Raw genomic sequence first — 15300 nt, forward strand, 5'->3', positions numbered from 1 at the left:
AGTGTTACTATACCATTTTCTATGAATGTACTGAGTGATTTATTCTGTTTAACAATTGTCTAGAGCATAGGGAACAATGCTCCTCTTGAGATGATGCAACTCCGTGGAAAGACTGAAAGTAAGTCACAGCACTCCACTAGAGGGCAGACTGGCCTCAAGTCCTGAACCCCATTTTGCAGACAATCAAACCTGTCTGCTGGCAATATTCACAAGCAGTCAGCCCTGTGTGAGCTAGACATAAAATTGATTTTAACCAATATTTTTTTGAAGATATTTATCCTTTGTGTGGTGTTGTGGGTCCTTGGGACTCATTTTCAATGTTTACTAAAATAATAATTATACTATTAATAACTTTTTCAACCATTGGCCTTGGCCCATTTTCTGTGAAAAACATGTAAAAGAACACATTTTCATTGAGTGCACACTGTGCACCCACCTACACATTTATATTACATATGTGGTGTTCGGGTCCGCTGAACACGAGGGTAATATAAGTGTGGAGAAGTGTGTGTGTGTAGGTGAAAACAAGTAAAACTTCAACAAAAAGGTTTGCTGTGTGCCTACGCTCTGTCTTCCTCCTCCCTGGGCCTGCTGTTTCAACACAGCACCAAGAACCTGTCTGTCTCCCTGCCTGTCTGTCTTCCTCCTCCCTGGGCCTGCTGTTTCAACACAGCACCAAGAACCTGTCTGTCTCCCTGCCTGTCTGTCTTCCTCTTCCCTGGGCCTGCTGTTTCAACACAGCACCAAGAACCTGTCTGTCTCCCTGTCTGTCTCCTACTTTTCTTGCACCCTTTGTAGTGTGTGAAACTACACAATGTCTTGCGGGAACCTGCACAATGGTATTACAATACATTATTTTGACACATTGTAAAAAATTAAGTATTTTCCCACATTCTACCCCACCCAGGTGCAAATTGGGGGAGGGACACAACAAATAAATAACTTTGCATGTGTGGCTCCTTCACAAAATCAATTAGTATGGCAAAAAATTATCGCTGCTCTATGAGGGCCTTAGAAATCATTTTTGCAGAGAGAGAAGCTAGTGTGGAAGTAATGTCTTCAACTTTGGAAGATGAACAATTTTCAGAAAATGATGATCGTGTCTCTGTCAATTTGGAGTCTGACAGTGAGTTGGAGGAGGATGAGATTGACCCTCATCCAGTCCCAGGAAAAGCCTGTCAGCAAGCAGCTCATCAGCAGCCTGCAAGAGGAGAAATATGGATGTCAAAAAATTGTGAAATTGAAGGGTCTTCTTGCCCAAGGAATGAGGCACCCCGCATGGCTGCCAATGTGATAAGGATGCAACCAGGGCCGATGCGGATGGCGGTAACTCACGTTCATTCCAGACACCATATAGAAAATAATTCTGGACTGCACTAATTTGGAGGGATGTCTCTGGAAAACTTCCACATTATTTCCAGGATTATCCGCTTCGATAACTGAGACACCAGACCAGCTCGGGAGCAGAGAGACAATCTATCTGCAATCAGGACAGTGTGGGACAAGTGAGTGGGCTGCCTTCCCCTGTTTTACAACCCATGGCCCAACGTTACTGTTGATGAGCAGCTTATGCCATTTAGGGGCCGCAGCACCTTCGGACAGTACATACATTCTGGGCTGCCTGTGATACTGTTTCATCATGTGTGGAACTTACAAGTGTATACGGGGAAGCCAGATGGAGGAGCCCCTGAGAAGAACCAAGGGATGTGGGTTGTCCTGGAAGTGACACAGGGACTCCGTGGCTACAACATCACATGTAATAACTTTTTCACTTCGCTCAAGCTGGGACAGGAACTCCTTAAAACGAAGCTGATGAATGTAGGAACAGTACAAAAAAAAGCCAGAGCTCCCAACTCAGGGCCTCTCGAGAGGAGTGGTGGTCTAAGGCACTGCATCACAGTGCTAGCTGTGCCACTAGAGATCCTGGTTCGAGTCCAGGCTCTGTCGCAGCTGGCCGCGACCGGGAGACCCGTGCACAATTGGCCTAGTTAGGGGAGAGTTTGGCCGGCAGGGATGTTCTTGTCCCATCGCGCACTAGTGACTCCTTTGGCGGACTCCTCCGGCTCTCGACCTTCGCCTCTCCCGAGTCCGTATGGGAGTTGCAGCGATGGGATAAGACTGTAACGACCAATTGGATACCATGAAAAAGGGGTAAAAAAATATATATATATAAAAAAGAGCTCCCACCTCAGCTATTGAATAGATGGAACAGGCCTATCAATTCCTCTAAGTTTGTGTTCAAGGCCGACACGTCCTGTGTCCTATGTGCCAAAGGCAAAAATGTGGTACTCGTGAGTATGCTGCATAGGGATGGGAGAATCTGTGGCCAGGAACATCAAAAACCAGAAATCATAATGGATTATAATGCCACAAAATGAGGGGTGGACAATTTAGACAAGCTGGTGACCGGCTACAGCTGCAAAAGTAGAACCCTACGCTGGCCACTTCTGATATTCTTCAACATCTTGGACATCTCGTTTGTCTCGTACAACGCGTTTGTTATCTGGATGGTGTTGAACCCAGATTGAAACAGAGGGCAGCTCCAGAGGAGATGGCTATTTCTCGAGGAGCTGGTCAAAGCATTAGTAAGACCTCAAATCCAGAGGAGGCAACATATCTCAAGGACCCCAGCTTCTGCAGCCATCGTGAGGATTCAGGATGCTGGTGCCCCATCCACCCGACCCACAGAACAAACTCCAATACCGGAAGTAAGTGTGAGTGATGTTGCATGTGTGTGTGTCTGACTCTCCTACCTTGGCCTGCTGTAACTATATATGTGAGTGAGATGTTAGAAAAATACCTGAACGAAGTGTTTTCATCATTCTAGATTACAGCCGGTAGCAACAAGAATAAGTGCTGCGATGTGTGTGGACCCAAGAAGGACAGGAAGACACAGTACACATGCATCAAGTGCAAGAAATACATTTGCAACACACACACAGTACAATTTGTCCTTCCAATTTGTTCAGCTCAAAGAAATAAACATCAATAGTGATGAAAATCCTGTTTCATTTGTATAGCTTCAAGATAAACATGATTTATTCCACCCAAGTCTTGATTGCAATTGATTTGTTTACAAAAAAACAAATGGTGCTTTAATTGATAAATGTGATCTAGCTGAGGTAAATGGCTTATATTAACCATGTATGCTGTCTATATTTCTTGTAATATATAAGTCAACATCTAAGTATTAAGTATTTTTTAAGTAAATTGTTATGGCTGTATAGTTTTAAAAATCCAATAATGTTGTGGGTCCATCAGACTTGCGAACATTGGGTTAATAACAATAACACGAAAACCACACAAGGGTTCATATTCATTAACAAAAATCAAGAGGCAAATCTCTATTACTTTTTCATTATTTGTGGGTCAGATAATATAATATAATATATGCCATTTAGCAGACGCTTTTATCCAAAGCGACTTACAGTCATGTGTGCATACATTCTACGTATGGGTAGATCTATGGCATAGTATGTGATTATGTTAAAACAGAATTAAACACAGAAATTGCAATGGGAAGACATCCACGGACGCAAAGCATTGTATAGTTTAAAATGTTATTAAACATAATTTAATTTCAATGTACGTATAAAACAAATACTGACATCTGACTACATGAGCCAGGATAGTGGCAGAATATTTTCTAAGAGTTGATTCATTCCATATCATAATTATTTACAAATCTAAAAAGTTGATATTGCACTTAAAAACCATTGAGTCATTCTCATGACCAATTGTTCTATTTTTGCTACACCTCAAAACAATGATGATCTGGAGAAACATAAAAGCTTACAAAAATGTATGACGGTCCCATTTGTCCATATATTTTATAAAATACCCATCTCTAAGATTGCGTTTACACAGGTAGCCAATTTTGATCTTTTTTCCACTAATTGGGCTTTTAACCAATCACATCAGATATTTTTCTGAGCTTCGATCTGATTAGTCAAAAGACCAATTGGTGAAATATCAGAATTGGGCTCCCCGTGTAAACACAGCCTTGGTCTCACTGTAGAAACCTGGCATTTCTACAGTGAAGAGTGCATGGTACAAATAGAAATATAAGTAATGATTGGGTGTGTCTTCTTACTGTGGATAGGTGTTGTGGAAAACTGGATTGTTTGTGCTTGAACTATTTATGGAATCACATTATTGGCGTCTTCCACATCTATATTTCCCCCCATTGTGTTCCTCTGCTTTGTTAACCTGCCTAAATACTCTAAACCACATACATGTTTCATGGGATTGGTCAATGGGGTATGATGGAGTTAATCAGCACAAAGCAGCGTAACAGGGAGGTTATTACATGTGTACAACTCCATCTGAGCCAGTTCTCTTCCATACAGAGAAAACGAGTGGTTGGTGGATGAGAACACTCCTCCCACATGTCATTTGATTGGTTGGCGGGTTGAGTCTATGAATAGAAATGTAATACTGAGAGCAAAACAATCACCTTTTCACAAGTAGGCCCACCCTACATGACAAAATATGTAGTCCTACATTTTCCTCCCTCCTCTTATTTCCATCTCTCTCTCTCATCTCCTCCCAGCTAGTGCACTGGTGGGATGTCAGAGTGAATTAAGATTACATCCCAGTGCAGTGGCTGAAGAGAGACAAAGGGACATGGAGGAAGGGAGGATGATCCTGGGTTGTATTGAGCCTTTACATGACACTCACACGTAGAGGAAAACACTCACTGCTCAGCTCTCCACTTGATATATTTCTTAACTTTCCTCATTGAAACTCAAATACTACATTTCTACAGAATTATTTTAAGTCTTTAAGGCACTGTTTTTTAAAGGGAAAAGTGGCTGCTATAATTTGATTAAATTCAAAGATAATGTACAATTTCAAGAAGATGCATTATATAATAGCACAAGCACTAAAGGTAAAAGTATTTTTTCTCGCATTCTGCTGACTCCCTCAAGAACTGAACATTATGTTCTCAGTAGATACACCGTCAAGTCTACGTCACCTTAATAAAACCGCTCTTGTATGACAAAAATACTGATGATGTCCAAATCCTTAACAACAACCCCTTGATGAACTACATGTTTCATGAGTTGACTATGATCTCCATAATGTGGTCCAGATCATTGAGGTCGGTCAGACACTGCTTTAGTCCCTTGTCCCCCCAGGACGACACCCCACACACCCAGGATGGGTAGCCGGCCAAGGCCGAGGGGATATCAGAGTTGTACATGGAGATGTAAATGTCCTCAAAGATGTCATCCAGGGCAAGGTCCGTGAGGTAGCCCAGGGCTTTGTGCTCTGAGGTGCCCAGAGGAGCTGTCCTGTGAGGGAGATGTAGGCAACAAAGGGTGGGACGGCGAGGGCGAGGAGACACCCAGTGCGTTTCCTTCAGCACACCCTGGGCAGGTGAGTGGGCCATCCTCCTCCCAAATACCATCACTGAGAGAGTCATGGTGGACAGCATTTAAAGGCAAGTTTGAGAGGTCAGTTGTGTGGGTAGGTGCATCAGGGTAAGGGGAGAGTGACTGGGCTGACAGGTCAAGACTACCTGGCAAATCCCTGAGCATGTCCTATTGAATCTGCCTCAGGGTATTCACCAGCAGCACTGAGCGGTGCAGGCTTAGTTCTGGTCCTGTTCGACTGCGCTGTAGCTTGTACAGGCATAGGCTGAGCACCAGCTGCTGCAGATGAGGCAGGTAAGAAGACCCACCCTGAGCCTTGACCTCAGCCTTCTCTGGCAAATAGACCTTGAGCCCCTCTGCCCTCATTACAACTGTTTCCGCTTCACGCCACGACCCAACATAGATCTAGACAGGAAAGACATTGATCACTTTCACTGATCAACATTTGAGTATGAAATATACATATCATTTGAGTCTGGTCTTCATATGGTTTTAAATCTAGTTTGTAATGTAAGGCTCTTGTTCAGTGAGTCGATAGGCTACTGTATTGGCCTACATGTGCAACGTGTGTACTTGCTGTTACTGTATTGGCCAGGTCTACATGTGCAACATTAGCCTAGACAGCAGATAGTGGCCGCTAATGGATGATGCTTTATGTACAAGCAGGTCCAATGGGGACACTTGAGTGTATTACCGGCTGGACACATCAATCCTGGACGATAATGCAGCTCTAGCGCCCAATATCGGCTGCCTAGGGTAGTGCAACTTCTGTCTCGCTGTTGACAGTGCTCTAATTAACTACTGTATTTATGCATATTTTTTCCATTATAATATTAACAATTTATGAAGTGTTGTTGAGACACGATTATCTAGAAAACGTAAACACAACATGCTAGTAATACTATCAATACAAATCACATAAACTTATCTGTATTATGGAGCTACTGCATTTGATTCCAACTCCTCGGTTTATAAAATATCCTGCGCATTGTCGATGATTCGTTGCTATCTCAAAAGACCGTCATTTACAGAGTTGAGTTTTCACTGCATCTTATTGAAATGTGAGGAAGGCAAGAAATCATACAAATGTTTTGTTCAAAGTCCGTGTCTCTTTTCGTTATGGCTATCCCCCTGACCGCTGATAAACGTGTCTGTTTTGCTTGGAGGCGTGCGGGACTACAGGGGCACATGGAAAGGCAGAGACAGTTCCCGGATACCCATTATGAAAGCAGTTGGTCGGCGAGACCGCAGACCAAGCCTCCACTAATTGTCATTGGGCGGTCTCTACCACTCACGGGGCTGGGAAATGTGCAACACATTTGAGGTTTGGAACCTTTTACATGCCTTGAAATTCACAGTACCCAGTCTACATCGCAGCGCATTTGACTGCAAATCAGGGTTGTTACTGTTAAAACCATCGAACACGGTTACAGATGCATGGATTACGAAGTTATTTCATACAATGTAACAATTACATTTTCCTTATGAGAAAATAACTATTGTGGTGTATTGGCCCATGTACATCCACGCAAGGTCAAACGTATATTGTAATTGTAAAAAGTGTGTGTGCACATTACAAAAGTAAAGTATTACCTTGGGAGGAACAAATTAATTGGAACAAATTTGGAGATCAATGTGTCTTTCAATATGTTTTCGACATTTCAATGAAGATTTGGAAGAATATTCCATTAATAAGTATAATGGTCTCACTTCATAATATAGTCAAATCTAAAGTACCTAATTACTCCATTGTTAATATTTTTGTTATCATGAAAATAGTCAAAAAATGTACCGTTTCAAATCCTGTGTTAAGAAATGCAATGTTAGTTAGTCTTATGGAATATAATTTCTTGAGCACTACAGAAATCAATTGATATTATGGTGTGCATTTACGTTTATGAAGGTTGTACACTGATTGGTATGCACATTACACAGCTTACACTACAAATCAACCACAGTACTTTAACTTATACTAGCGGTCTAGCGGTTAGGATTCCTGGTTTTCACTCAGGCGGCCGGGGTTCGACTACCGGTATGGGAACAACTGTTTTGGGGCGACAGGTAGTCTAGTGGTTAGAGCATTGGGCCAGTAATCGAAAGGTTGCTGATTCGAATCCCCGAACTGACAAGGTAAATATATGTCATTCTACCCCTGAACAAGGGGGCAGGCTGTCATTGAAAGAAAGAATTTGGTCTTAACTGACTTGCCTAGTTAAAAAAAATATTGACCAAGTGCTTTATATAAAAAGGAGAAATTTCATAAAATAAAATGTATTTACACTAAGACTAATTTGATCAAATTAATTACAATTAAAAAATGACAAGATTTGCACCTTTTATTTTAAAAAATATTTACAAAGGTCCTAAAATGTGTTCGTAATATAAAAATGCATATACTTTACAATTGTTAAGGTCTTTGAAATTCTAGCTGCTGTTTGAAGCAGTGACATCATTCAGAGGAGTTTTGTGGTGGTAATGACCAGAGTAATACTGTCAGATTTTACTGGTACGGTTTGCCTGAGTAATCTTTTCATCATGATAAGGAGACATTCTGAAAAGAAATCTTTAGAGAAAGAGCTGCTTGTAAAAATAAATTTTAAAAATGATAGTTGAATTCTGTACAAAATATATTTTTGCAAAAGAAATGCATAGTGAATAGGGGGGGAATTGAGTTGTAATTAAGCAGTAAGGCAAAAGGGGGTGTGGTATATGACCAATATATACCACCGCTAAAGTGTGCCTGGATAAAGCCCTTAGCCATGGTATATTGGCCATATACCACAACCACCCGAGGTGTCTTATTTCTATTATAAATTGGTTACCAACGTAATTAGAGCAGTAAAAATGTTATACCCGTGGTATATGGTCTGATATACCACAGCTTTGAGCCAATCAGCATTCAGGGCTCGAACCACCCAGTTTATAATATATCACATGGGTATACACGGCTCAGTTAAAAATCTACGTGGCATGTATGTATCTGTATTTAATAAATTAAATAAATTAAAAATAATAACTTAATGGGTCAACCAATAATTCTTAATTTGTATTAATACAAATATCAGAAAATAAGGCTTCTTAATGCTGATATCAAGCAAGAGTTTCTCTAAATACTTTACAAATCTAGTCTAGGTTGTAAGGGATGGATTCAAATCAAGTAGGAAAAAAACTGTGCCCATCTTGAGACTTAAATGCTTAAAACCAAACCATAGGAAGACATTGGTTGACTGGCTAAATTTAAATTTATCATATTCAAAATATGGGGGGAAATTATATTAAATCATACTGGTAAATTTCCCCAAACTGTAAATTGTAAAAATATATATATTTCTATATACATACAGTTGAAGTCAGAAGTTTACATTTACTTTGGAATCATTAAAACTAGTTTTTCGACCACTCCACACATTTCTTGTTAACAAACTATAGCTTTGGCAAGTCGGTTAGCACATCTACTTTGTGCATGACCCAAGTAATTTTTCCAACAATTGTTTACAGACAGATTATTTCACTTGTAACTCACTGTGTCACAATTCCAGTGGGACAGAAGTTTACATACACTAAGTTGACTGTGCATTTAAACAGCTTGGAAAATTCCAGAAAATTATGTTGTGGCTTTAGAAGTTTCTGATTGACTCAAATTATGTCAATTAGCCTATTGGAGGTGTACCTGTGGATATATTTCAAGGCCTACCTTCAAACTCGGTGCCTCTTTGAATGACATCATGGGAAAATGAAAAGAAATCAGCCAAGACCTCAGAAAAAAAATTGTAGACCTCCACAAGTCTGATTTATCCTTGGGAGCAATTTCCAAACACCTGAAGGTACCACATTCATCTGTAAAAACAATAGTACGCAAGAATAAACACCATGGGACCACACAGCCGTCACACCGCTCAGGAAGGACGCATTGTCTCCTAGAGATGAATGTACTTTGGTGCGAAAAGTGCAAATCAATCACAGAACAACAGCAAAGGACCTTGTGAAGATGCTGGAGGTAACCGGTACAAAAGTATCTATATCCACAGTAAAAACGTGTCCTATATCGACATTACCTGAAAGGCCGCTCAGCAAGGAAAAGGCCACTGCTCCAAAACTGCCATAAAAAAGCAAGACTACGGTTTGCAACTGCAAATGGGGTCAAAGATCGTACTTTTTGGAGAAATGTTCTCTGGGCTGATGAAACGAAAATATAACCGTTTGGCCATAATGACCATCGTTATGTTTGGAGGAAAAAGGGGGATGCTTGCAAGCCGAAGAACACCATCCCAACCGTGAAGCATGGGGGTGGCAGCATCATGTTGTGGGGGTGCTTTGCTGCAGGAGGGACTGGTGCACTTCACAAAATAGATGGCGTCATGAGGGACGAAAATTATGTGGATATATTGAAGCAACATCTCAAGACATCAGTCAGGAAGTTAAAGCTTGGTCGCAAATGGATCTTCCAAACGGACAATGACCTCAAGCATACTTCCAAAGTTGTGGAAAATGGCGTAAGGACAACACAGTCAAGGTATTGGTGTGGCCATCACAAAGCCCTGACCTCATTCCCATAGAAAATGTGTGGGCAGAACTGAAAAAGCATGTGCGAACAAGGAGGCCTACAAACCTGACTCAGTTACACCAGCTCTGTCAGGAGGAATGGGCCAAAATTCACCCAACTTATTATGGGAAGCTTGTGGAAGGCTACCCAAAACGTTTGACCCAAGTTAAACAATTTAAAGGCAATGCTACCAAATACTAATTGAGTGTATGTAAACTTCTGACCCACTGGGAATGTGATGAAAGAAATAAAAGCTGAAATAAATTATTCTCTCAGCTATTATTCTGACATTTCACATTATTAAAATAAAGGGGTGATCCTAACTGACCTAAGACAGGGAATTTTTTACTAGAATGAAATGTCAGGAATTGTGAAAAACTGAGTTTAAATGTATTTGGCTAAGGTGTATGTAAACTTCCGACTTCAACTGTACATACATGTTTCACTAATATTTGTTTTACTCTTTAGGAAAATATGCATCGCTTCAGAAGATTGGATGTTCGGGTCTATTTGTGTGTAGTGTAATGACATTGTTCTTCAGTCCATACATATTACAATAAATAAAAACAAAACTGGAAAAATAGATTGTATGACAAAAAGAAATATAGAAAATTATGTCAAATAAGAAAAATCATAATGGTATAGGTTGTAATCTCTGCCCACTTAGAGATGCACAGCTGCATGTCGTAACACTGAATAAGTTCTTGATTTCATAAACCCTCAACATCTGAACGTATAATAACACCATATCCAAATATACGCACCACGTGCACAGTCTGTAAAGAGTCAAAGTAAGTATGCAAGAAAGTGTGTTGTTTCTCAGGAGCCCACTATGATCTCCATGATGTGGTCCAGTTCATTGAGGTCTGATCGGCAGCTGGTGCTGGAACTGAGGGGTGAGGGCCCATGGGAGGACAGGCTCTCCAGGAGGTCATAGGGCCCCATCTTAGGAACGCTCTGCATTCCTGTCAGCACTGTATCAAGGTCGTAGTAAGACGCATCCACGTCTGAAAACAGTTCCTCCAGAGCAGGGTCGGGGCTGGGCGCAGGGTTTTTGATCTCGAACGTGCCAAAGACCTGCTCTGCTGTCCTGGTGTCCTCCACCAGGCTGTCACGCTCCCTCTCCTCCCCCTCTGAGCCAGACCCACACTCCTCACTGTCCTCCTCCTCCTCCTCCTCATCATCATCATCATCTTCACCTGTCTCCTCCTCTTCCCAGCAGGGGTCCATGCCAAAGGTGCCTGGCAGGTAGGAGGTTGGGGCTTGGGGGGAGACAGTGGACATAGTCATCCCAACCTCTGCCGCTGCCGCCTCCTCCTCCAGCACCTCCTCCGCAGGGCAGCCCTCTGAACCCACCACTGGGAAGGGCTTGGGGACCTGCTCCCCCTGGGCTGCCTCTGTCTGCCGGCACAGCACCTCGGTGGCCACCAGGCGGTCTGCAGAGCACTGGGCAGCAGCGTTGGCAGCACTCAGGGCCTGGGTCATGATCTGCCAGGTGCCGTCCTGGGTCATCTCCTCCTGGATCTGCCTCACCGTGTTGGCAATCAGCACCGAACGGCATAGATTAGGCTCCACCAGCATGTGGCACAGCTGCAGTTTGATCAGGGACATGTCCAGCAGGGACTGCCGCTGCAGGCTGTAGGACGACAGCATCCTCACAGCTGCCAAACTTGACTGATTCACATCCTCACCGCCTGCCACAGGTTCCTCCCTGGAGTCGGAAAACTTGCGCTTCGTGCCCTTCGGGAACATTTTGGCTCTCTGGGGTGAAGGGAAACGGAAAGAGTGTTATTGGTGACAAACCGGTCACAAAAACGTCACATTCTAACAAACACACATGATATCATGAAATACTGTGTTTTCTTGATGAATTTTAGTTATCAAAACTACATTCAAAACATTTATGAATTTATCATTTGTGGTGTTATGTTTGAAGTGTGTGGCATAAGGACAAACTTTTCATTGGTAAGAGAATTTCATGAAGAAGAATCTCTACAGGTTAGCTAAATATTAATGTAATGTGCTACAGTATAAATAGCTTGTTGTTTTTCTGAAAGTTTGCTATACCTTTCCTGTTGAGAGGCACAGGCATTAGCATAGCAGCTTGGTCCCGGCTGCAGCGCTTCAGTACTTTTGTACAAGCAACAAGCAGCTTTTGTTCTGCACCCTTTCTGCCCATTTTAGGCCAGTCTGAAGCAAGGCTCCTGCTGGGCGGAACAACCACACTTTTAACAGACCCACTGAACCACCGAAAATACAGCATGTTACCAACCAACTACCATCACTGCGGTCAAAATCAGGACAGGTCAGGCTTTTCTCAACAACAAAAAACACAATCAGCTCATGTACATACACTAACCCACCCCACTGCCACCTGTCGTCAAACATCTAAATATTGGCAAAAGTGAGTTCACTTCTGTACTACCGGAGTGAAGTTAATAGGACACATACTGGGTGAGAAAAGTCAAAAGAATACCACAGGTTTAAATGTGATATGTTTGAGATATACACACACCATGCTCCAAAAAATATAACTGCTATAATGTAATTAAAGGGAAAGGAGGAACAGTGAAAATAACCTTCCTGAAGCAGTATCTCTGTCTGAATGAGAAGATATCAGAAGACTTGCCTCAAAACAACAGGAGACGGCTGTTGACTCCAAGGGACCAACAAGCAGGGAAGAGCAGAGTAGGGAGAGAACACAGGACAGGAGCCTGTGTGACATCACACTACATTTTCCATCAGACTAAAACAAAGGAACTTCTGTCAGGGTGTGCATCTCCTCAGAGAGAGCAGTGGCTGGGGCAGTAATTGGAGTTACTACTCTGCTACATGGATCAACCATCTACGAAGCAAGAAATTATATCAAACAGGAGACAAGTATGAAATAAAGTAAAGCTAATAAAGTAACATTTTGGGTCAAAACAGCAAACATTTGCACTTAATAGATTTTAACACTATACTAGCTTATGGCAAAAAAAGCACAGTTGATAATAGCAACTTAAGCAATGTTCCTAATACGCAAATGTCTTGTATCTATCTATTCTAGGGCTGCAGGGATACACTGTGGATATCACAGGGGCATAATCTATCAGTCTGCCAAGCAAAGGACATTGAGCTTTGGTCCTACCTGAGAAGACATCTCAGCACTGAAGCAACAAATAACATCACAAGTGACACTGTCGCATTTACTGTATGTTTTCACCATTGGAAGCAATCAGGAGAGTGTTTTTGAGTGTGTTAATGAACCTAACTTGAATGCAGACTTTATGGCCGACCACTTAGCCTAACCATTGCTTTCACTAGAGGGTGGTTATGTGCTTCTAATGTCATTAGCCATCAATAAACCATGATGAAAAACAATATGTCACATAATTGGACTGGTGCCCTTACTGAAATCTAAGATCATGTTAGCTGCAAGAACTGAAGACTGCAAATGGACCTGCGTCAGACCACAGATAAAATGCACAAACAGTCTGATACAATCCTCTGGGGTACAAGACAACTGTCAAATTCAGCAAATGTTGTGTTCTAAATAGCTAAACCCCAAATAATAATTCCATATTTTCTAGTCCAATTCATGAGTAGTGTTGCCAGGTATCCTATTCAAAATACAAAATGTGAGGCAGACACATGAATGTACTTTCTCTGTTTCTCTTTTGTTACCTTAGTGGTAACTGTAAAAAAGAATGGAGAATTTCCAGCTAAGAAGCAAAATACTACACAAGTAACAACAACACAGGGTTCATGTTAATGCATCATTTCACCCACAAACAACAAGTGTCTACTATGGGAGTAAAGCTGATTGGATATCTGAAAACAAGGAAAAAAGGAGGCGCAATCATTTTGATGAGAAAAAACTAGTTAGTGGTACCAGGCAGGGGACTTTTTGCTCTTTATGAACACTGCAAACCTAAAATGGCCTGTTCAATACAAATCTGTTAGGTTGTAATCCATTGACAAATAGGATCTAATAGGTTAATGTGGCTATAAGAAAACAAAACATAGGTCAAGCCAACATACACCCCTTCAAATTAGGACGGCAGGTAGCCTAGTGGTTAGGACGTTGGGCCAGTAACCGAAAGGTTGCTGGATGGAATCCCTGAACTGACAAGGTAAAAATCTGTCGTTCTGCCCCTGAACAAGGCAGTTAACCCACTGTTCCCCAGTAGGCCGTCATTGTAAATAAGAATTTGTTCTTTACTGACTTGCCTAGTTAAATAAAGGTTAAATGAAAAAAAAATCTTTAAAGTTTAATCATTGTTTTGATGAATCAAGGTTTTTTTACTCCAAACAATTACTCTGTCAGTACCAAATGTAAGGAGGGAACCTCATTCATGTATGCTGTGCTTGTTGTACTGTATGTGTTATGCCTCAGTTATATTACACCGTTCTAAACGTCAAAGAGCAGCAAGGCTTAATACATAAAATAGCATTAACACCCACAGCTCCACCAGAGATCCTCCTCCTCCTCGTCTCTGGCTCCACCTAGGCATAGTCTCCCCTCCCCCACAGTACTGACGTTGACAGTATTTCCGCTGCCGCTTATGCTTATTTGAATGGAGAAATTAGCTGACTACGCAACAGTGCGAGTGTGTATCCTGCAATTCACAATAGGTTAATAGAAAAATATGTACATAATGAAATTAGTTATTTATACTGCACTCACTGCAATAGCGCATGTCCTTCTCTAGTAGCTGTACCGCATGCTTTGTCTAGCTCGAGCAACAGGGACGCTGGGGCGACAACGGAGATGAGGCCATTTTGAAATAACTAAACTACGTTACCTACTGTAGCTAGCTAATTCCCACTCTGCGATATAATTGTTTAACTATAAAATAACGGATATAAATGGGGTAGATTATTACAACACTGTTTTTGAAATGATGAACTTCCCCTTTCCAACTACATTTCTCCACTCTCCCTAACTGACATGGATACTCCCGCATGAAAATTGTTTAGCTACCTAACTACCGTTAGCTAACGTTACCTAGCTAAATGTGTAGCTAGCTCACCCCCCACCCCCTCACCAGACTAACATTTGACAAGAGTTTCGGAGATAAACATTTCAATAAATGCCCCATATCAATCCTAACAAATAAATACAGTCGGTTAATTCATTTGGCGTACCTTTATTTTTACTTTATTCCGGTGTTGGTCATAGGATCCTCTGTAGAAAGCGGGGATCGGGCTGAGATGAGATCATTTATGCCACGGCTTCAAAACTAGCTACCTCGTCTTCACTGCTCCCTGCTTGCTACGGCCAGGGAGCAGGAGGGGTGAATGGGGCGGGTTCCATGCATCTTGATAGACAGGCTGTCATTGTCACTTGAACAAGAGCACCAGAACAAAAGGTCACTCCACACTCTCAAAACGCAA

The 15300-nt window shown here is 41.8% G+C and overlaps 1 protein-coding gene across 2 annotated transcripts; it reads right to left on the reverse strand.

The window, feature by feature from the left end:
• Positions 1–10245: 10245 nt before the first annotated feature.
• Positions 10246–15300, reverse strand: LOC124045287 (cell division cycle-associated protein 4-like). 2 transcript variants are annotated; one of them, XM_046364577.1, is made up of 3 exons: positions 15052–15300; positions 11989–12125; positions 10246–11682 (listed from the first exon to the last, which is right to left on the reverse strand). In XM_046364577.1, the coding sequence occupies exon 3, from the start codon at positions 11671–11673 to the stop codon at positions 10741–10743; it is 933 nt and encodes a 310-aa protein (XP_046220533.1). In that variant the 5' UTR covers positions 11674–11682; positions 11989–12125; positions 15052–15300; the 3' UTR covers positions 10246–10740. The 2 variants fall into 2 exon arrangements, with proteins under 2 accessions (XP_046220533.1, XP_046220534.1); XM_046364578.1 differs by lacking the exon at positions 11989–12125 and having other exon boundaries at positions 15052–15299.

This window comes from Oncorhynchus gorbuscha, linkage group LG10 (genome assembly GCF_021184085.1).
Source record: "Oncorhynchus gorbuscha isolate QuinsamMale2020 ecotype Even-year linkage group LG10, OgorEven_v1.0, whole genome shotgun sequence".
In the NCBI taxonomy this organism is placed as follows: Eukaryota; Metazoa; Chordata; class Actinopteri; order Salmoniformes; family Salmonidae; genus Oncorhynchus; species Oncorhynchus gorbuscha.

Excerpts from the sequence above, each read along its gene's own strand:
- LOC124045287 (XM_046364577.1), bottom strand. The coding sequence starts at position 11,673 with ATGTTCCCGAAGGGCACGAAGCGCAAGTTTTCCGACTCCAGGGAGGAA.